Below are 24,320 nucleotides of genomic sequence, written 5' to 3'. Positions count from 1 at the left end.
ACTAAAGCCTTAAAATTGTGCCTGATATTCTTCCTCTAGATCATGTAAGCTGTGTGTCCAATATAACTTATGCAAATCACACTGATTGCTCAAAAGATGTCTGTTGAACTAAATTAAATCAGAACGGATACTGTTTTATCCACTCTGATTCAAATGCCCTGAAGTTGCAGGGAACATTGATGGGTCCACAAGAAGATTATTCTAAGGACACTGATTTGCACTTTTCCAAAGCTCTTATGGCAGAAAGTTTATTTGCACCCATTTCTGTCAAAAGGCTATCTTATATTCCAAGTCAGTACTGTTTCTGGTAAGTCACATTATGTTTTCCTAAATTCTCTCTCTCTTTCCTTCAGGTTTATAATTTTAAATGGTACACAGTACTTAACACAAAAAGCAAATAATATGTTTATGTTACTCTAAATATACAAATTTTAAAAATCAACAAGGGGAAATCAATCAGGACAAAGGAGTAAAACAATAAGAAGTAAGACAGAATACAGAAGTAAGAAAGACTTACTTCTTAGAAAAATTCCCTTAGCAGCACATCAAAAATACATTTACACGTGGAACTACTCTTATTGAAAACTAACTGGAAAATGGCAGACAGACTGATAAAACCAAGGCAGTAAGAAACAATTCTCATGTAATCAGGTAGGAAGAGAAAACAATCAGGTTAGGACCTGTGGCCCTGGGAAGGGACTCAGAGGAAAAGAGAGGTCACAAAGGCAGACATCCTCCCTGGGGCGTGAGCAATTTACGTCACATATTGGGCTCCCAGGCCTGGGGTCTGACAAAGGGCAGACCTGCCCCCTGGGTGGAGGGCTGCTGAGGAGGAGGGCTATGGGAAGCCTGGACTGAGCCTGCGAAGAGGGTCCATGCTCTGGCTTGCTCCCAAGGCAGGGTAGAGAGGGCAGTGTGAGACTGAACTAGCGGCTGCCCAGTTTTCTGCTACCCACCTAGCACATGCCCCAGCCTGAGCCTATCGAATGGACCAACACTGCTTATTTCATGACTCAGTTCCGCACTGGATCGAGGACTGCCATGACTGAGGAAAGAGCTAGGCCTTGGAGCACAGAGGAGACTCAGACCTGGGACAGCATCTAGGCAGGGAGGGGGCAGCCTTTGTTGGCACTTACACAGGCGTCACAGCAGAGGCAACCTGGATCTCTGTCTAAACCAGCCTTCTGTAACCCATGCCCCGCAATGCTCTGAGAGCCCGCATGGGCCCCTGCTGCTCCAGCACTGCCCTCCCGTGGGGCCGGGGTCCCAGAGCTGTGGGAGGGGGGACCACTGACTTACAGGGAGGAGTCATCTCGGACCCAGACTTCAGGGCTTCTGCTCCAGCACCTTCGCACCTGACCCTATACAAACCGGGCGCGTCAAATAAAGCTTGGGAACTTTACTAAGGTCTACAAAACCTCTCATAATCTTTCCCTGTCTATCTGGTTTAGCTCATAAAGAGCCATGTTCCTGTTGTTTCTATTCCAGCCCCCTCAGTCTTTTTTCAGATGCTTAAATATGCCAAACTCTTTTTTCCTCCAAACCTGCTTACATGATACTGCTCTTGCATCAGATATTCTCTTCTATATCCCTGCAATACACTCCTCTTTCCTTTTCTGGATAATGCCTATTCATCATAAATGTTCCCACTTATCTATCCCTCTTATGCCTAAGTAGGTCCTCCAGTCACATACTTCCAGAACAGTTGGTATTTCCCCTTTTGTCGAACTGATCACACTTATAATTTTTTTTGATATATCTATTTTTCTTCCTTTTTTTGTGATCTCACAGTACAGCATATGGTAGTAGTATTCAATAAATATTTGAATGAATATATTACTATATAAGAATTATTTTTAATATTTTTGCCGTTTTAAAGAATACTCTTTTAGATATCAATATGTATCAGTGTATCTCTTTTAGGATAATATGTATCAACATGTATCAAGTTGATACTAAAAGATCTGAGATACAGACACACATGTTGATATATTCTACTTTCCCACATTAGGTACTGAAAATAACTACACAAAGGATTTAGTAGAAATTGATCAATTAAACCAAGGTGGAAGTATTTGATTTAAGGATCTATTTAAGGATATCAATAAAATATCAATATTTATCAATTGTTAGGCTTACTTGTATCGAATACATGCAAAATGTCAATGTTTTTATATGTAATAACATATTTTGAGTATAATAGTTTTCTTAGTTTGTTCTTTAATTAAACAAAAGATGTAAACATATTCTTTCTAAAACTCAGCTCTGATTCTGTCACTTATCTATGCCCCCAAATTCTTTAAGATCTTTCGTTTACCTACAAAATTAATTCCTTTCCTCAATCTTTTTCCACTCTCAACTACTCTACGTGTTCTGTGCACTCTGGTAAATTAATCAATCTTTGTCAGTGTCTATGTAATTTATTGCAATATATATGTCAGCTACAGTGCTTCTACCACCCGAAATATGTACCTCTCCATAACTTTACATTCATTGTTGTTCAGTCACTAACTCCTGTCTGACCCTTTGCAACCCATGGACTGATTCTCAAGTTAAGATGTTACCAGTTCCATGCCATTTTTTCTAATTTTTTTCTTGGCTTGGGGTCAGGTTCCTCAGAAAACAGCTCTGAGACAGAGATTTGCTGGTGTCTAGGAGGGTTCTTTGAAGTGCTCCTATGAAAAGTATATGCAAGGGAATGCGACAAGGGGGAATGGACAGAGGGAAGGGTTTAGGTTCAGCACAACTTCCTCAGCAGCTCAGGTGATCCCATGAGCCAGTCTGTAGGTGCAGTATCTCTTCATAGTTAACCCAGATGGAGGCCAGGCACTCAGACCTTCCTAGTTCTGCAACGACCAGCCAATGTGCACATGCTCTTCCAGAAAAGGAGTAGAGCAGAACACCTCTGCCCGGGGAGGCCCTAGATGGACTCAGCTGTGTGTCCTCCCTAAAAGGAGTACCTGAGCCATGAAGCATGGATCCGATTTGCATCACACATTGTGGACCCTGCTAAGATTCCACAGAATCCTATTTTTACCACATTTGAGGCCCTTTATTATCTCTCACCCTAGAGTATACCTTTGTGTATACTTATTAGCCATTATTCACAGCTAGGTTCTAAGTAGCTTTTTGGGAAATCACACAAAAGCATTTGAACAATAGAGTCCATGTTACAGGCATTTGATAAATATCTGTTAAAAGAATGATGAATGTATGAACACACAAAGTGTACTCTTGGAAACTGTTACAAAAGTAACAGTAATAAAAACAGAAAATGCCATTTAATCATAGAGCAAGTCTGTAAATAAAAATCACACACTCATGTTGCATGGGTGTAATGCTATTCCACAACCTGTAAGAAAGACAGTACAGCTATATGGATAACAGATTAAGCTGACTTCTAAATACTCCAGGGAGCTGATTTTCAGACTGTGGTTCTGAGAACTGATCGTGGTGGGAGTCCATCTGGAGACTCTCTCCCACTCTCTTCCAGAGCAGTCCTACTTCTATTTGCTGTACTTATTTTGTTTAAAATGTTTGAAAGCTTGCTGTAGGGTAAGTAACATCAACAAACTTAAATTACACAGTCTGAAAACTCCTTACTAAAATATACATTTAAATGTAGCATCATATAATTAAGAATGCATACATGTGAAAATAAACTTTTCACCCAAAGAGTTGTTAAAAAATGCAGTCAAGGGTTTTGGAATAGTCTTTTACAGACTCATTAATGTACATACCAACTTCAGGGAATTTGGAAAGGCCGTATTAAAAATAAAGTATTGTTTATATAACATCAACACATGGTGCCTATACCCCTGATTTCTCGGTACGTGTGTGTGTATCTTCTTTGTTGAGCTTGTGCTCAGTAGTGTCCGACTCTTTGCAGCTCCCTGTATGATAGCCCTCCGAGCTCCTCTGTCTATAGAATATTCCAGGCAAGCATACTGGAGTGGGTTGCCAATTCCTATTTCAAGGAATCTTCTCAACCCAGTGATCAAACTTGCATCTCCTGTGCCTCCTGCATTGGCAGGGGAATTCTTTACCATAGTGCCAGCTGGGAAGATTCAATAATTTTGATTTGTAGTAAACAGACACTACTGCCAAGAACGACAAAACAGATAAATTGTATGGTACCTAGAACATAAAACTGGAAACCAGAAATCTTGATATTTAAAACTGATTTGCTGCGTAACCAACCCTTAATAGTTCATTTACTTTTTCTGAGACTCAGTTTTCTCTACCTTAAAATTGCAGAAAATAGGTTAGATTAACTTTATCTTGCTATGCTAAAATTGCATGAGTTACTAATAAAAGTTTTAAGTATAAAAGGAGGATACAGTCTTTACACAATTTAAAAAATCTCTTTTCAAATTATGCCCTTGATATATTTAATAGCAGAACACTGTAGCATTTTTATTAAACCAAGATGGTGTTTATCACCAAAATTACACAAGTTTGGAACTGGAAACTAATTAGCCAATAAAAGTTTTCTTTTATTGTTGTTTTTTAAATTCTATCATTTATTTGGGGAAAAGCTTTATATCTTAGGATAAAATGGCAGAAATTAACCCAGAACATAATCATTTCCTATCATTTAATTCTGATTTTATAGTAGCCATGAGAACAAGCCTCTGGAAGGAATTACACTGAGTGCTTTAACAGGGAAAATGACTCTGTCTAAGCCTCACCTCATATTATAAAAACCCCAAGCACATGGATGATTGCTATTAGGAAGTTAAGCACAAAAGCTATGACCCTGGCTGCCATCTTCAAAAAAGATTGATATCCCGCTCTCTATACACAGATTCTAAGCCCTGTTGCTAACAAAGGCACTTCAAGAAAATTATCTCGACTGTATATATTGTAAATTGGAGCCATGTTTTTACTTATTACAAAATGTGGGGGCAAACAACAAAAAAGAAAACACATTTTACTAAGAAAAACTGAACCCAGGCTAGAAAATTTTTATGAAACCAAACAGAGCCTAAGAATATCTTTCTGTTGGCCCCTCTACTGCAAATATATGGCAGCAAGAGCAGTGACCAAGTGCAGAGGAGCTGAACACACTCCACTGCTCACCAGAGCCCCAGAGCAAGCAAGCAGCTTTTTCAATCACCATCAAACAATCAACATCAGCCAAGGCACACCATGCTTTGTCAACTATAATAGCTTTGGTAATTGCTATGTCAGATTGTCCCCCAACATCTTTCAAAAGTTATGAGTACCTTGGCTTGATGTTTTACTCTTAGATAAAATAAATTTTCTCAGTGCTTCAGCTAACTTTTCTTTCCATTTAGGACAGATGGTGCTCATTTCTGTAGTAACAATAGATATGTCCACAGTGCCAGTCTAGGGGTTAACAGGATACTGCTAACAGCCTCTTTATGGAGGTCAGTGTCTTTACTTCAACTTTATTTGAAAATCATACTTTGGCGTGGGCTTCAGCTAAGCCATTTAAATGATTTCTGCTGTTGAGGGTATGCAGAAACCATCCCTCCACTCCTGGAGCTTCAGTGACAGCCTGACTGGCCTCCTGAGTCAACCTCGGCATCCAGTGCTGTGATAGCATGGCCCTTCGGCGTGGCTGTATCCATGCACTCTTCTTCTGCTTGCTTCCTGCTCTGGTGGTACAGAGTCACGCGGTAGAGAGCCAGATGCCTGCCACAGGCTCTCATCTGAGGTCTAATACAAGGAAGATAAAACTGAACTTTGATAATAATATATGTTGTCCCTGGATACTTCTTATGTGTGTTTTATTTATTTACTTTTTTTAGCATTACACTGAGATTCAATGGGCTTCCCTGGTGGCTCAGATGGTAAACAATCTGCCTGCAGTGCAGGAAATCTGGGTTGGATCCCTGGGTTGGGAAGATCCACTGGAGAAGGGAATGTCCACCCACTTCAGTATTCCTGCCTGGAGAATCCCATGGACAGAGAAGTCTGGCCAACTTCTCTGTTGGACACGATTGAACAACTAACATACACACTGAGACTCAGTAGAATTTGCTACTTCTAGGATACATGCTCATGCCTTGAGCTGGCAAATAATCGCAGGCTTTTTGGTGAGGAGAGTCAGCTGTTCCCTGACTTTGAGCAGTGCTGGTTGTGTACTTTGATTCATCTTCTTAAGTATCAATACAGCATATGCCACTGTCCCTCAGGAAAAGGGTCTGGCCTGCAGTACCAGCCGTCCCCTCTCAGGGCCTTTCACTACATATGCTATCAGGCCGACATCACTGAAACCCTTCCCAGTTGTGTGCTGGTCCCAGGGGGCCAGGCTGTACCCACACTGCAGCCGCTGGGACTTGCTGGGCCACGGTCGCCACACAGCAGGAGGTTGATCTCAGCACGAAATCTGCCTCTTCCTGTGTGACTAAAACCCTTCCCTATTTCCCGGAAAAGCTGAAGTGATTTCCTTTTTGAAATCTTCCTGTTCTTAATTGCTTGGACCTGAGGCTGAAGCAAATCTCTCATAAATGCTTGTTTTTCTGGAAAGTTTTTTAAGTAATTTCTCATGCTTCTCTGAAAAAGGTTCTGTTCTGCTTCTTTATCTCCTTCATGCAGACTCTTTGCATCCGTTTTCTGATAATGAATGATACCAATGAGGGTTCTGTCGGCAGACTTCACATGACTCACTCCTGGATTGATTCAATAGGAACAGCTGGAGAGATGCTAGTAATGTTCACTCTGTCCCCAAGATGAACCTTGTCAACAATATCATTGTGAGCAAAAGGATGTCACCATGAGGCATCTGCCCTGCAAGCATACTTTCAGGAGAATCTCGGAGTCTGATCATCTGCTTGTCAGAGAGCATGAGGCAATCGTGGGTCAGCACCACCGTGTGCCGGGGCAGCAGGCACATGTGCAGGCTCAGTGGTCTGACCCAGTCCATCTCCACTGGACAGGGTGGGTGCACACGACACTGGGAGGAGGCCCCGTGCATCTCTGGAATCAGCTAGGACATCCTGATCATCGTGACACGGATGGTGATAAGCTGACTGAGGTCTTCCGGATTCAGTTTCTCATATTCAACACACTGAATGGTCCTACTTGAATCTGATGTTCTGAGACTGAGTCAGGTTAACTGTCAAAGATCTCACTGAGAGCCATGTTAAAAGTTAGGATAACTTGTAGTGGGAGGCAGGTGAGCTGTCTGTATGGATTTTTGTCAAATGATTTTAAGTGTTCACAGTTTACATTTAAAAATGGCTCCCTAATAATAATTGCTTTCCCAAGTAAGTGTATGTATAGAGGTTCAGCAGTATTGATGGCAATATTTTCATCTTTAGCCAGGTCAATAAAATCTCAAAAATTTGCTTTGCAGGTTTCCATATTTATATCTGTTCCTCAAACCACATGTTTTTGTCCTAGAAACTGCTCACTGGCCATTCTATTTTCTGTTGTTGGCCCATACTGTAAAACCACCTACAGACATTTTTGTGCAGACCCCAGGTCAGGCCTCTGCCTCATGGGTGTGCCCGTAACACCACTGCCTGGGGTTTCCTCTATCTAAAAGCTTAGAGTAACATATGTTGTTTGGTGAACCAAGAACAAAACCAGGAGGAATCCCTGAAGAGTGCATCAGAAGAGAGCTGGAAAATACTATGTCCTGCATAACAGGGCTCTTCCAGCCAGTTCCAGGCCTGGCCAGCCTCATCTTACATGGGTAGAATCCTGGCATCATTGTCTCTGACACAGAGATGGCCTGGCTCCCTCACTTGCAGGAAGGGAAGTTTACTGCTCCAAAGCCTGAAGGACTCCAAGAGTACCTGGTAGATTGTGTTCCCAAATGTACCAAGAAAATATTTTTTCAAAGCTTTAAAACATTTAAAGTATTAGAATTAAGTACTGAGGACTTTTTGAAAGATAATATCAATATGTATTTAAAAGCATAAGGGAATAAACTCCAAAGAAAGAAGTAAGAATCCAGAGTTGTGTATCAAAAGTCGGTCAGGTCAGTTCATTGTAGGTACGATGACTAGTTTAAAAATATAATGGAAACATATCCAATCCATGATAGTGTGTGCAAACACACACATACACACAGGTGAGCATATTCAAAACCCTGTGAAATTTCAGGAATAAAAACAATGAAAATACATATGAAGAATACCATAAATCTTTACTGAGGGTTATAAGAAGATGACTAGATAACATGTCTATGAATTAAAGGCTCATTATTTTAAAAATTATAACTTTCTAAAAAATAATCTATAACTCCATGTAAACAGCAATGGCTTGGGGGTGCTGATATTCTCTGAAAGAAATGATCACTTGAAAATTAGTCTCTTATTATTGAAAAAAGAAGATAAATACGAAGGCACTCACTCTACCAATTCACAAAATCACTGCAGATGGTGACTGCAGCCATGAAATTAAAAGAGGCCTGCTCCTTGGAAGGAAAGCTATGACTAACCTAGACAGCATATTAAAAAGTAGAGACATTACTTTGCTGACAAAGGTCCGTATAGTCAAAGCTATGGTTTTTCCAGTAGTCATGTATGGATATAAGACTTGGACCCTAAAGAAGGCTGAGGCCGAAATATTGATTCTTCTGAACTGTGGTGCTGGAGAAGACTTTTGAGAGTCCCCTGGACTGCAAAGAGATCCAACTAGTCAATCCTAAAGGAAATCAATCCTGAGTATTCATTGGAAGGACTGATGCTGAAGCTGAAACTCCAAATCTTTGGCCATCTGATGCAAAGATCTGACTCATTAGAAAAGACCCTGATGCTGGGAAGGATTGAAGGCAGGAAAAGGGGACGACAGAAGATGAGATAGTTGGATGGCATCACTGACTCATTGGACATGAGTTCGAGCAGGCTCTGGGAGATGGTGAGGACAAGGAGGACAGGTGTGCTGCAATCCATGGGGTCTCAAAGAGTCAGACATGACTGGGTGACAGAACAACAACAGCAACAAAATAAATTATAACGTTGCAACACAAGAGTTCCCTGGAAACCACCACCTCCTTCTTACTGGACATTATAGGCTCATGTCAACTGCATTTTTTTTTTTAACTCTTTTTATCTCATCTGCATGATGAGAATGCAAATTAATTAAAGGACAGACATTCACTCTTTTAATTCTTTGTACACCTTGCATTGGAAATCCCTGATGGCTCAGCAATAAAAGAATCTGTCTTTTGATCCCTGGATTCAGAAGATCCTCTGGAAAAGGAAATGGTAACCTGCTCCAGTATTCTTGCCTGAAAAACCCCATGCACAGAGGAGCCTGGCAGGCTACAATCCAAAGGGTTACAAAGAGTCAGACAAAACCAAGCAACTGAAAACGCACTCTTTGCATTAGTACATAGGTTTTGAAAAGTGCACAGTACACGGTCAGATTATAGGCATGCAGTGGCTACTTGAATGCAACTAAGAATTTTATCACCAGAATATTCCCATTGTAATGAAGAGCCTGACCTCATCTGTGATGTTTAGCAGCTGACTTCTTTTTAAGCTGCCTTTCTCATTAGGCCCTACATATGGACAGGTTGATCAAGAAAGCCCATCATGGATCTCCTTCTTTGAAACCCCTGTAAAATTTAAGCCTATAAAATCTCCAGCCCAAGTAAATGGGAACTATTCTCAGCTTGCCCCTTAACTACTACAACTGTCCCGCCCATTCACAGCACTCTGCTACAGCCAGCCTGGGCCCGCACAGGCCACTCTGCTTTCTTCAGGAGGTCCTGTGCAAGTAGTAAATTATCTTGTTTTGTGAAGTGTCATCAGCCTGGACATCTAAATAGGATAACCAAAACACTCAGGTGAGGCAAAATAATATGACTGGAAAAACATGACTTTGTTTTCAAGGCCAATTCAAAATGTGAGAAAAAAAAAATAAGGAAACAGAACTTTTGTTATCATACATATCATTCAAACTTAGCCTTTAGATATAGAATATAGATATATTCCTTTAAAAAATGCTACTGGCTTGAAAGTTTACAGGAAAAAATATACAAATATTCTCTCAAACAAAACTTCATAATTATCATATAAAATCATTGTTTTGATTATAAATTTTCTAACAGAAACATTTTACATATTGAATTGCTCCATAAGAAATACCTACATATTATAGTGTCTCTTTTTCCCTCCTACGGATACTTTCACTAAATAAGTGTCTCCTAAGCAACCTCCCAAACTATTATTCTGCCTTTGTGTGACAGCTTCCGAAGAATGAATATATTCAGGTTCCTGCATCCAAGCCAAGCCATGAATTAATAAATTGGCAGGATCGGAACCATGTTCAACAACCTCCCTTGGATTCATACCTGCCAACTCTCCATAGAAATAGAGCTGGGGGATTTTGGCAACACCTTGAGTTTAGATTTGACTTATTCATTTTTCACTTAAAAAATCCTCCTCTGCCAATGTATTCAATTTAATTCTCAAGCACTTCTGTTGATAAGAGCCTAAATTCTCATTAAAGTGATTCTTCTGCAAAGAGGATACAGCACCAAGAGGAAAATGCAAGCTTTTCTCTACGAGAAACATATTTTTCCCTCCACTTCCTGGTTTTTGTACATCTAGTTCCCTTTTAATGTTAATTTTAGATTTTTCTCTGGCATCTCTAAACACTTCACATTTCATTTGACTAGCTATTTCTCTTACTATTTCAGGGGAAAAGGCAAATGCTTGCAGTAAGAAAAAGGATGCATAAAATGAAGAATATAAACTTCCAAATGACTGTCTCCTTTGTGTAAACGGTACAGGGGAAATTTGTTTGTTTTATTAATCATTTCATTTTAAATCCAAGAAGCTGTGTGAGACAAATGGAAAATGCCAGCAAGGATGACATGACAAAGAGGCTAATAAACTGCTGGATGCTTATAACTGTGAGAGGAGCTAAGCAACATAAACTGCCTTCTGGGAATGGAGCGGGTAGCTGAGCTAAAGCAGGTCACAGGCAGGCTAAATACCACACTGACAGTGAAGAAGAATGCCATCAAGTACCCCAAATAGCTCACAAATGCACCAAAATATTGACTGTTTATGACTTATATTTTTATTGTAAGGCAAATTAAAGATCACATCCAATGTCTTACCATGTATCATCTAACTGAAAAACACCGAGATCTAGGGTTTATTTTTTTCAGGTGATGATGGGTTAGAGAAACAAAAGTGACTTTCTGTACTTTGTGACAGATACTGAATAATTTGAGCATCTCTGACACTAATGATGCAATGAAGGTGAATTAAAATATTTCAATGATTAATTTTTTATCTGCATAAAATTTCCTTATGAATAAATAAGGGCTCCCTACTTCACAGACATGTGATTTTCTGACCTTGAAATTTTTAAATATTTATTTCAATTTTATTTATTTGTGGCTGTGCTGGGTCTTCGTTGCTGTGTGTGTGTGTTTTTTTCTGACAGCAGGGGTTACTCTCTAGTTGTGGGGTGCTCAGTAGTTGCGGCTCGAGGACTCTAAAGCACAGGTTCAGTAGTTGCGGCACACAGGCTTAATTGCCCCATGGCATGTGGGATCTTCCCGAACTACAGAGCGAACCTGTGTCCCCTACATTGCAAGGCAGGTTCTTAACCACTGAGCCACGGGGGAAGCCCTTGATTTTTTTTAATATTTAATTTATCCATTACACTATTTTGTGCTCTGAATAGGCAGCAATATTAGTGAAGAAAAAAATCCTAAAATATATCTCATCAATGACGTATTGTTCCTCTTTGCAAAAATATTAGGAAGACCAAAATGCTAGTCAGACATGTGGTTGCCAAGGGGGAAGAGATGTGGGAGAGGGATGGATTGGGATACTTGGGATTAGCAGATGTAAACTATTACATGTAGGATGGATAGACAACTGTATGGCATAGGAGACTTTAAGCAGCATCCTGTATAAACCATAATGGAAAAGAATATTAAAGAAAGAAATGTCTATATGTGGATAACTGTCATTTTGCTCTACAGCAGAGATTGGCACAACATTGTAAAATCAACTGTACTTCAATAAAAAAACAAAATTAACAATGACAACAAACTAATGGATGAATTTTGAAGAAACAAATGCCAGTTAGAAGTTACCTTCTTGATGGTCTCCAGCATGGAGCGCCCTCCCTGCCAGGGCTTGGAGTTCTTTCTGATACATGACAGACTAGCCATGCTGTGCCACTTCCGGTCCTCCAGCTTCTTATGAAAAGCGTTAGCAAGCAGAAGCACCGTGTCATATATGTAAAGGTTTGAAATCTGAAAGGACATTAGACAGTAATCATTAGAATCATTGATGCCAACCATCAAGAATAAGGAGAAAAGCTTCTGTTCATGTCATAGATAGCTGGTTTACTGGGTTATTTATTAAGCAGAAGGTTTCTTCTTTTCATTTCCTGGGCAATTTTGCTATTGAGAATGAAGTCTTGTCTGATTGTATGCCTCAACTGCTTTTTCAGCTTATTTAGGTGTGAGAGAGATGATAAAAAAGAGGAGTTTTGACAGAGGCAAGGTTGTTAGTGTCAGACCTTAGAAAATCACTGGTCCTTATTTCTTTCTGAGGAAGTAAAGATCTAAGGGCTTAAGATTGGAAGGGAAAATGAATAATACATTTTCTGAAGATGTCAAATTTTTTCATTCTGGTTTTTCAGATGGAGAAATATCAACTTGATTTTACATGGAAGATGAGTGTCATAGGTGCTGGACGCCACCATCTGCCTATATGTTTGTGTCTATGGAGATTCATTAATGAAAAAGTGAAAGGAAACAGCACCGTTCATAAACATTACAATGATCAAGGGTCTATACAAAATTATATACAGGTGCATTGCAATTAACATGACAAATACCATAAACTGCTGTTTGTGAATGTGTGTTTACATTAATGATTTCTTCTTCTAAGGTAATCATATTAACTTCCCTCTACACAGATTTTAAAATAAATTATACAAATATTTGATACACTGTATTGCACTCTTACAGTTTGCCAGAATCACTATCCTCCCTGTTAATTACCAATGTTGTCTATTTTTTTAAATAATTTAGAAATAACATTTAAAAAATGTAGACACCATGAGATATCCAAGGTCAATAACAGTGTTTAAATGTTATATTATTTCCTCTCTGAAGAAAAAAATCAATACAAAATTAAAAAATGAGAACTCAATATAGCCATAAAAAATAAACCCATTTTAAGCATGTAAATCTTCTCAGATTTTTTAGAGTCTTATTATCACATTTTTTCTTGAAAATAAAGGGGACAGTACTTTGATTACCCTTTGCTTATAATTAATCATGAAGAAATCTTATGAAACTCTCTGCCCACATCACAGCATGCCACTAAACTTCAACTATTAACATGATAAGAATTTGAACAACTGTTAATAAGCACTTCCTAACAGTGCCTTTGAATTTTCAAACTAGGTAAATCTTCAACCATTTGTGTTTGTAGACTTTCCTTTAAAGAGACTTTGAATACTCTTATGAACCACGTGAAATAGTTTGTTCTTTATAAGGAAATATTTGGATAGGCCATCCTCATCTTTGCCCCCAACCCACCAGATAATTCCTAGAGGGACTAGAGAGATGGCTGTAACTGGCAATGAATGAAGAGTAATGCGTGCAGTTAAAAATAGCTGATGAAATGAACTTCACCTGAATTACACTGAAGACCCAAAAGGTAAACCGAGAAGAGACGTGAAGGATGAATGAGTTGTATCCAAAAGTCTGGGGCAAATCTTTGGATATTTCTCAATAATCTACAATAATTTGACCTTTTCTAACCTCTCATGGCTCCACTGCCTCAAATTCTCTTGCTCTAAGCAACCTAGCTTTATTTTGTTGCACTCTCTGACTGATTGCTTCAAGAGTGTAGATGAGATAGTTGTGGGAACATCCTCTGAGGTCTCTTTATCTGTGTAACTAGTTAACTTCCTCTCATACTCAATTCATGGATCACAGGCTGGGTGAATCCTACCCTGACAACTTCTCAGGACTTTCCCCACTCCCAGGCTAGGTGGGCAGTTCTTGTTTTATCTCCTGGAACACTCAGTGCATATCTCTATTGAAGCATATCAGAATGCTAAGATTTCTTTTAAATTGCTTTTCACACAGAATACAAGTTCCTTCTGGATAGGGCCTCATATTGCAATATTTTTGCCTTTTGCACTTTTTGTTTCCCTTATTTTTTATTTCCTCTTGACTTAGCCCAGAGTCTAGCACATATTTGGTTTTTGATAAATAGTTGTCAAAGAAAGAAAGTCAAAAAAAAGAACGTCTAGTTTAACATCAGTTAGGTTTAACAGAAGTCAAGATGTGAGCGATCTGACAACTGGTGACACTTCTTATGGCATAGTCTCCTTTGCATATCTAGAGGCATGCACTTTAGCATCCATGCTGGACTAAAAGGTCAGTGATTTGTAGTCAATATGTGACAACTGTTTTTGACAAATGACTGCCTCTCTTTGTTTGCTCACATCCCAAACTGCAGAATCAAAAGGGGGTGATGACATTCTCTGAGCTTTCTATTATCCCTTCTTTTACTTCTTTCTTAGCAAATTTCTCTTCTCTCTTGAGGTTTGTGCTGTTTACCATGCCACACATTACAGCCCCTCACTGCCATTACCTACTGACCTCTTGGTCACTTTTTATTCAGATGACTTTTGCTTCTACTCTGGCCATGACCAGCACAAGTGACTATTAGACACAAATGAACAATTCCTCTAACATCTTAAACATCAGCATCCTGCCATTTGACCAATCATTTCTCTCTATCTACCCTAACAACATTTGTTTTCTGACTTCACTGAACTATAGCAGAAGTAATATTTGCTTCAAACCATTATATTTTTATCTCAGTCTCTGTGTCTGAAGCGTTTTATTAAGATCAAGAGAGATAACATTTTATCCAAATCTCTCTAGTCAATTCACATCTGCAAATAAAGTTAGTTCTGAGTACTAAACTTTCAACAGAAACACTGAAAAATAAGAGAAAGACAAGAAGAATGCTGAGATAATGAGCTGCCTAGAAATTATACCAGGTAATCAACTACTAAAGGAAAGAGAATGTTTCAGAGCAAGTCAAAGAAGGTGTCAGATATTGGAAAGTTGGCATGTAAAGGAGGTTGGTGTTGATGGTTCAGTGAAGTCAGAAAACAAATGTTGCTCAGTCATCTCTGACTGTTTGAGGCCCCAAGGACTATACAGTCCATAGAATTCTCCAAAACAGAATACTGGACTGGGTAACCTTTCCTTCCTCCAGGGGATTTTCCCAACCCAGGGATCAAAGCCAGGTATCCTGCATTGCAGGCAGATTCTTTACCAGCTGAGCCACAAGGGAAGCCCTAGGTCCAAAGACAGACTCTTTGGATAACCATAGAGAATTCCTTGCACTTCAAGAATAGACTATTTATCAGTGTGGTTTTACTATTCCACTAGTTCCATACTTCCCAAACTGAGGGTAAGAGAAACTCTGGAGACAAGCTGTAAATATTAAAGGTACTCAAAGCTACATAATACATCTGGGTCATGTTCTAGGCTTATCAATTTTGCCTGAAGATTTGGAGACAAAACAAAGTGGTTTAGCTGATTACTATCTGAAATGTTGCTGTTTTGTTCATTCACTCAATTGTGTCTGACTCTGTGACACAAGGGACTGCAGCACTTCAAGCTCCCTGTCCTTCACCTTCCCTGTCCTTCACCATCTCCTGGAGCTTGCTCAAACTCATGTCCATTGAGTCGGTGATACCATCCAACCATCTCATTCTCTGTCATCCCCTTCTTCTCCTTCCTTCAATCTTTCCCTGTATCAGAGTCTTTTCTAATGAGTCAGATCTTCGCATCAGATGGCCAAAATATTGGAGCTTCAGCTTTAGCATCAGTCCTTCCAATTCAGGATTGATTTCCTTTCAGATTGACTGGCTTGATCTCCTTGCAGTCCAAGGGACAAGTCCAGTACATGACTACTGGAAAAACCATAGCTTTGACTATAGAGACTTTTGTTGGCAAAGTAACATCTCTGTTTTTTAATATGCTGTCTAGGTTTGTCATAGCTTTTCTTCCAAGGAGCAAGGATCTTTTAATTTCATGGCTGCAGTCACCATCTGCTGTGATTTTGGAGCCCAAGAAAATAAAGTCTCACAGTGTTTCCATTCTTTCTGCATCTATTTTCCATGAAGTGATGGAAGCAGATGCCATAATCTTAGTTTTCTGAATGTTGAGTTTTAAGCCAGCTTTTTCACTCTCCTCCTTCACCTTTATCAAGAAGCTCTTTAGTTCCTTTCTGCCATAAAGTTGGTGTCATCTGCATATCTGAGGTTACTGATATTTCTCCCAGAAATCTTGATTCAAATTATATTACTTTTAATTTTAAAGAAACCCATATATTATATTAACTTTTAAAGACAATAATAAGACTATGTTTTGAACTTTTTAAAGAATCTGAAGCCAAAATGTTTACTATCTTTTGTTCTTAGTAGTCTTTGGTGAAAATGTTTGAATGACATCAATTTATATAGACTTTCTAATGTTTTCCTAAAGGAAAATTTTTCAAACATTACATTAAAGTCAGCAAACAATAAAAAGATTTATGACATTATCTAAACCTAAAAAAAAAATATATTAAGTAGGCTTCAGTAATGCCTGTTCTTAAGGAAATCCTATTATCTTGTTTAAAGTTCCTCAACCCATGTATTTAATAGTATATTCTGGGAGATGGCAAAGGACTGGGAAGCCTGACATGCTGCACTGCATAGGGTCACAAAGAATCAGATAGGACTGAGCAACTGAACAACAGAAATGTATCTAAATATTAATTTTAGTGTGTTAACCGCTTGTTGTCAGAATCTTTCTACCTCCCTTTGGAAAACTGGGACAATATACCAAGGCCTTGTACTTGGGTTCTCTTCCTAAGTATTTCTCTAATATTTCTAAATTACAACATTGTGATCATATCTACAGCTTTATTAACTGCTCTGAGAAATTATTTTTCAGGCCTCATTTTAGAACAGTAAGGCATACTCTAACCACCTCCAAACACGTGCTCCTTCTAATCTAAAATCTAATGATTTACTTTTCTTTAAATGACTTTTATCCTAATCTTCCCAGTTTTAAGATGGAGAAACAGAAGCGAAAGGATTTGAATGTTTCTGTTTTCTCTCCATTAGCAGCCAAACTAACGTTAATTTTGTGTGTGTGCTCAGTCGTGTCTGACTCTTCGCGACCCCACGGACTGTAGCCCACCAGGCTCTTCTGTCCATGGGCTTTCCTAGGCAAGTATTCTGGAATAAGTTGCCATTTCCTACTTCAAGGGGTTTTCCTGACCCATGGATCGAACTCACATCTCTTGCATCTCTGCATTGGTTGAGGGATTCTTTACACCATGCTGCCTGGGAAGACAGCATTAGTTTCATCAAGCAGTAAATGGCTTCCTTCCTTGTTGCTTCATATATTGCTAAAAACTCTGTTTCTAGCTGAAAGGTATCTTTGACATTTATTTTGCAACTTCAGCTAACTCTGAATTTTAGTCTTTCTGGCACTAATTTAAAGACTGAGGAAACTTGGCTTTTGTTCTTTCTAAATATTACTTAGGCTTCCCCAGTAGAGGGACAGTTGCTGAAGCTGAAGCTCCAGTACTTTGGCCACCTAATGCATAGAGCTGACTCATTGCCAAAGACCCTGATGCTGGGAAAGACTGAAGGCAGGAGGAGGGGATGACAGAGGATGAGATGGTTGGATGGCATCTCTGACTCGATGGACGTGAGTTTGAGCAAATACTGGGAAATGGTGAAGGACAGGGAAGCCTGGCGTGCTGCAGTTCATGGGATCACAAAGAGTCAGATGACTGAGCGACTAAACAACAACAAAATACTATTTCCCTTTCTGTGTACACTAAAACATGTAACAGGCCAGAGATCTCTAGATGCTCACCCTCTTCTCTAGATGTACCCTCTTCTCCTCTGTTGTACAGATTACGGTGACTGCTGGGTTTCTATTTTTAGAGGTCACAAGAATCATATTTTCATATCTTTTTTCCTAAGTTTTTCTTTAAGTTGGATCCTGCTGATAAGATATATGTCTACCTGTGATCCTTTTTATCTGCACTGTGCACTCCAAGTTGAGAGAGGGTTGTTTCTCCCAGGGAACTCCTTACTCTCAATTTTTAAAGTATTTTTCTTGTTATTTTCTTTAACTTCAGTGAGATAAAACATACACCAAAGCCAGACTTTTTATCAAATGCTCTGCTTTTAGTGGAACATTTTAAATTCAAGAGCCCAGCATTTAGGCACTATATAAATCTTCACATATAAAAGTTTCTGTCAGTTTTCCTTTTACATATTAAACATTTAGTCAAATTCTATTACATATAAAAAGGATGTTAATACACAATAAATTCACAAAGAAAAGTAATCTTCCAGCTTTCTTCGATCTGTAGCTTTGAGGGGTGTATGATGAAGGTATGGGGCAGGAGGAGTGTTACTTCCAGTACATCCTTAATTCATTAGATATGTCTGGGAATACAAAGATAAACAGAATATTTGTCCCCTGATTTCAAGGAACTCAACTGAATCAGGATTGTGCTGTTAGGCGAATATGCTTTGAAATACTGTGCAGTACCTTTCTGCTTTCCCAATCTGTATATTTCCTACTACCTCTTTCAACAGAAACAGCCTTTAATATCTCATGATTTTCTAAATCAAAGTTCTTTCATATTTCTATTTAAAATTCTATCATTTCCACATCAATTATACTCAGAACCAATTAATATCAAAAGATACGTCATTAGAAGTAGAAAACTTAAACCCTGTTGAGGCTTGAGTGGCTCACTTTGACTTCTGTTTTCTTATTAATTACTTTCAAATCCAAATTTTTACAAAGGTGAAAAGCACCATGGTAGGTGTGATGGGAAAAAGAAAGAAAGACAAATACTTAATGTGATTATGATGCCTGGAGGGAACTTATTCTAAAGGAGCTTAAAAATCTACTAGCAAAGTTCTGTGGGCAATGATTCCAGAGCCAGTTGTTGGGTAAATACACACTGCTCATTACAGTGGTGGAGAAGGAAATGGCAAACCACTCCAGTATTCTTGCCTAGAGAATCCCGTGGACAGAGGAGCCTGGTGGGCTGTCGTCTATGGGGTCACATAGAGTCGGACATGACTGAAGCGACTTAGCAGCAGCAGCATTACAGTGGTAATAAGTATGAAGAAATGGTTAGATAAATGGCAATTTATCTAAAATATTCAAAGCCGACTAAAAATAGGGAAGCTGTTATCTTTCAAACAAGGAAGTAGTTTTGCCAAATCACCTTATTTATCTAGTATTATTAGGAAAGAACTAGTTCTCCTAGAATTATTTTTCCAGCCTTTTCAAACTGAACATCTCTAAGTACTAAAATACTATTTCTATTAAACATTTTGAAGGAATAGGTTTCTAAAATAGATCCTATGTTTTTTCCTACTTATGAAATTGACCATGACTTTAATCTTTCTTGGTATCTCAGGGTTACTGTTTAAATATTAACTAATAAACTAGCTATATACTATAGTGATACACTTGGAACTGTATTATAATGTAGAGTTGTTTTACAGAGAAGGTCCTGCTCTGATAGGATATTTGAATTAGCATATCTCTTTGATTTCTCTTTTTATGTTTCTTGCCTCCTCACAGGGCTTCCTATGCCCTATTCTTGTTGATGTGCCTGCCTTTGTCAAACCTCCTTCAAACTGACATTTTGAGATGTCCAGTGCAAAGAGAAATAACACAAAAAATTCTGATAGGAGTTTCCTTAAGAAAAAGAAATAAGATCCAGATGAGTATTAAAAGGGCATTCTTATGTGTAAGCTACAGGGACTTGATGTTCTTTTTTTTTCTTTTTTTGTTTTGCTGTTCAGAGATTGTATTCATTTACTTTCAAATTCTTTGTTGTATTCTGAATAGCAAAGGTTTCAGCTATCTCCCATCTGAGTTGGATATAACTTTATATAACACTACTGCATTTTCGGATTTCTAAATATTTTTCTTGTGAAGTCCTTCCAACCAGAAATTAATCTTTAAAAAGGAATAAGCTTCAATATCCTTGTTATGCCAGAAAAGGCAAACAAATTTATTAGCTTAATAATTTGGAGTTTAGCATTAAGGAGTATCAATCACAAATTCTACCATGAGAAATTCTATTGATCTACTTGCTGAAAAGAGAATAACTTTTACTGATTATATTTTTATCAAATAGATATTTTGCTGTGATGAGATTTAGAACAATCAAAGACAGATTCTTAGCACTCTTCGCAGTAGACTTATGAAATTGCTGGACCAAAAATGGAAACATGTAGAATTCTGAATGCAATGCCACCAGAAAATGTCTCTCTACAACTGACCAAAAAAAATCCTTAAAGAAATATCTGGGTGCTTAGAATATACCTCCATATTCTGAGCAAATGGATCCTTTGGATCACACAATGTTGAAGATATTCGATGGTTGCCACGGAAACATCGCTGACTTATATTCTGGGGGACTGGAAATGTCTGTCGAATGATGGTTAACCTTCCAATCGACCTTCTTACTAGTTCCTGTACATCCACATCATTTATTTCCTATAAGATAAGAAATGGAAGAATTAGAAATATTATAAACACAAACTATTAATGAGTTGTTATCAGGAAATGCTAAGAGATTCTGTCACTATAATACGTTTGTTTAATGCTTAGCCCACATCCAAGTGAAAACAACACCACATGTTCATTAAAATAATCAACTCATTTGTAGTTGCTGTCTGTGCTTTAAATTATATGCATTTATGTGTATAATTAATGAATGCTTAAATAATTTCAAATGAAGTGATGGACTTAAATACTTTTTATTTATAATAAGTTTATAATATGTTGAATACTTCAGAAAACTGTGTGTTATCTAAACATTGGAAAAGGTCACAAAGTAAGCTGCTATTACACTTAATTATTCATTAATGGATTTCAAGATACTTTGACGACCTAGGAAGACAGTTGTAATGTAAGAGTAATAAATATTGCTATTAGCAATGAAAAGGGGGTTCTTAAATAAGACAGTAGAGAGAGAAAGAGGAGACATCATTTTTTAAGACTTTTCCCAATTATTTCTTAGAACTATTGGTGTTAACTCATGGACTTGTTTTGATAAGGAATAGATAAAATGCTCATTAACTGTTGAACTGATATATTAGTATATAATTGTGTTCTTAACATAAAGATAGAAAATTCTATTGATTAATACAAAATACACTCCAGTGATGTTTATCCAAATTACTACTAGTTTGCATATAAGCCTTTGAGAACTCAAAGAAAAGCATTTTCTTCTTCCTTTTCCCAGTCACCATCCAACTCTAGACTCAAACTTTAAGATTTGACTCAATTATGGATGTGAAAACAAAAAAATAAAATAATATTTTTAACATACATCTGTTCTAATTGAACACTATCCTAATTGGAATTAGATTAGATGTGATCCAAATAAATTTTAGTTTTAATGCAGCCTTTACTTAGGTAGTTTGTAATTCATGGTATCCATCTGAAATCTTTTAAACTGATGGAGTCTTTGTAATTAACATAGTATTGCTTTCAACAGATTCTTACAGCAACAGAAATAAAAGATTTGACATAGGGTACATAGTGGACTGCAGTGAATATTTCTCAGGTTTGTTTCAAAGAATTATTACAGAATAATGAAAGAGAAAAAGATGATTTACAAGTATAAATTTTCTTAGTCATAGGACATACTAGCTTTAAAATCCATCCTTTATTTATGATCTTTATGAAATAAAGATTTTTCTGAAAATAAAATAACACCTGCCGTCAGCCATATCCAGTATAATATCCTGGATTTTCAGTCAATTAATGTACCATAAAGATGATTTTTCTCAGTTTAAAATGCTGTGTTTTTCCTCAGTGTGTATCATTTCACCGGTTACCAAAATTTCTGTCTGGCAAAAGCAGGTTAGTTTTTAATTCTCTGCCATCTACTCACAAAGTAAAATTAAACAATGTCTACAGTGTCTATCAATTTCATTTTCGGTCTGAACTTTAAACAAGAAATGTTTAAAATCAATTTTTATTGTTATTCAATGTTATTACATGCTTAAATTTTTTTCATATTATGCAGATAGGCATCTTGATTTTTAAAAAGCAGTGAAAAATTCTACCACTCTCTCATAATATTGACTAAGTGGTGTTATATATGTGGTCTTTTTTCTTTAGCAATATCACATTTATCAATATTTTGTCAAGTAGCACTATTTCTACATGCTCCACCATTGCTGAACTACAAATCAGCATATTAGAACAAAAACTTACATTTATTAAGATCCTACTATATTTTGGGAAAAATACTAAGTACTTAACACATTATTTCATTTCCTGCTAAAAACTACATTCTGATTCAGATGTTGTTAATTCTCATTTACAAATAAAGAAGTAGGGAGATTCCAAGTTCTTCATCAACACACCCTTTACTCATAAAAAGATTTTATTAATGTCATCAAAAGACACTCTCTGAAGTAATCATGTAAGGAATCCATTTTTCCTTACAGGAATTATTTAGATTAATATTCATGAGTGATAGGAATTAAAACAATAAAGATACATTATTCTAGAATTTAATAGCCTAATGATTCTATAAGGAATGGTACAGTCATCTATCAGGAGTCAAAGTCTTTGAGGACTATTTTTAAATCCACAAAAAAGGATGGTTACTTTTTACAAGTTCCAAAAGCTGAAGTTCACAGATGTCTAAATGACTAAACTATATCTGAGAAAATGTCAATTTGAATTGAATATATTTTGCCTATTATTATTTGAGGAAGGGGAAAAAAAAGTAATTTTCTGGTAGGAAAGAATCTGCCATTCTGAATGAAGTTAGCAGACAATCTGTCTCAAAAAATTCACTTGCAGTTTTAGTTTTGACACCTGATCTCAAAAATAGTTTGATAGTGATATGAAAACTTGATTAGGTAGCTATTTTATATTTACAGAACGTCTGCATTCCAGAAGATGCATTTCAAGAGTGGCAAATACAATGTCATGTAAACAGTGGAAGCCATGTGAATATTTAATCTAGTAAGAAATATTTTTAAAAGAAAAAGAAATTGGTAGGTAAACTGCTTTATTAAAATATGAAGCTGTTGCATAATCGATTGGAATCTACACTGTTCAAATGTGCAGACTTTTAAAAATGTTAAAATATCTGATTAAAAAAAAATCATATGAAGAACTAGTTTACCACACACTCAACTGAGTCCCCTGTACTACCTAAATATGCTACTCAGTTATATAGACATTTCCTGAGTTTGAAGGAATTTAAAGAAAGTAAACGGCAACCCACTCCAGTGTTCTTGCCTGGAGAATCCCAGGGATGGCAGAGCCTGGTGGGCTGCCGTCTATGGGGTCACAAAGAGTCAGACACAACTGAAATGACCTAACAGCAGCAGCACCAGCAGCAAAGAAAGTAAATTAAAAATTGTCTTTTTTGTATTATTTATTTTAGTGAGCATACTTATGAAATAAGAATATTGCAATGAAAAAAAAACAAATATGCTTTAGTGTGCTTAATTTTTCTCAAGTGTTCTTCTTTAAGAGCAGAGCATTCAGCCTTTTATTCTCATAAAAATTATTTACATAGATGATCAAATATTATCAAGAGTCAAATCAATATTTTTGAGAAAAGATTCTTATTCACTTTACTGTGATAGTTTAACATAGGGTGAACTCTGAATGGAGTCAAAGCCAAGGAAGGGGAAAGCTAAAATATCTGGTAGGCCTATAACTCCACCAGAAACAGCCAATTTCCAGAACAAATCTTTTAGGAGAATTGGATCACTCCTGAATCCTTGTAGGATATCAGCTTTAAGCTTAAGTTAATAGAATTCCGGGGAAGGAAAGACTCTCAAAATCTATTAGATCGGATGCCAATCTATATTATATAAACTATTTCAGAATAGGATCCCTTCCTCCTTTCCTACTCTTTTATCTCTTAACATCTAATGAAGTTCTTGGCTTATAGTAGGTATTCATTAAATGTATGTCAAATAAAAAACTGAATGAATGGCAAGATTTCAGCAAACTATCTTCGAAAGATAGATCCCTGAAACTTTAAGTAGAGACACCGGGGTGCTTTAATAACTTTATCTATTATAAATAAAGCAGATTTTAGTAATCATATTAAACAGTGTGTTAGGTAGTGTAATTTGAAAAGATCATGCTTATTGTTGTATTGCTGGTATGTTTATGGTCTCCATACTTTAACAAAAAAGATCCTTTGATGCTTCCATAAAGTTTAACAGTAATGTTAAATTATTATACAAATATCATGAAACATGGAACAAAACCAACTGCAGACTATAAGGGT

At 37.3% G+C, this 24,320-nt stretch overlaps 1 protein-coding gene and 1 pseudogene across 2 annotated transcripts in view; both read right to left on the bottom strand.

The window, feature by feature from the left end:
* The window catches only part of GRID2 (glutamate ionotropic receptor delta type subunit 2), a 1,570,085-nt gene that overhangs the window by 610,865 nt on the left and 934,900 nt on the right, over positions 1-24,320 (bottom strand). For both annotated transcript variants that reach the window (XM_043438630.1, XM_043438631.1), the window contains exons 6-7: positions 20,366-20,539; positions 12,047-12,208 (exon numbers count right to left, since the gene is read on the bottom strand). In XM_043438630.1, the coding sequence (XP_043294565.1) occupies positions 12,047-12,208; positions 20,366-20,539 (336 nt within the window). The remainder of the gene's footprint in view (positions 1-12,046; positions 12,209-20,365; positions 20,540-24,320) is intronic.
* On the bottom strand, positions 1,172-7,660 carry LOC122421998 (annotated as a pseudogene).

Source organism: Cervus canadensis, chromosome 19 (genome assembly GCF_019320065.1).
Source record: "Cervus canadensis isolate Bull #8, Minnesota chromosome 19, ASM1932006v1, whole genome shotgun sequence".
NCBI classification, from domain to species: Eukaryota; Metazoa; Chordata; class Mammalia; order Artiodactyla; family Cervidae; genus Cervus; species Cervus canadensis.
This window is presented reverse-complemented; position numbering and strand designations above follow the sequence as displayed.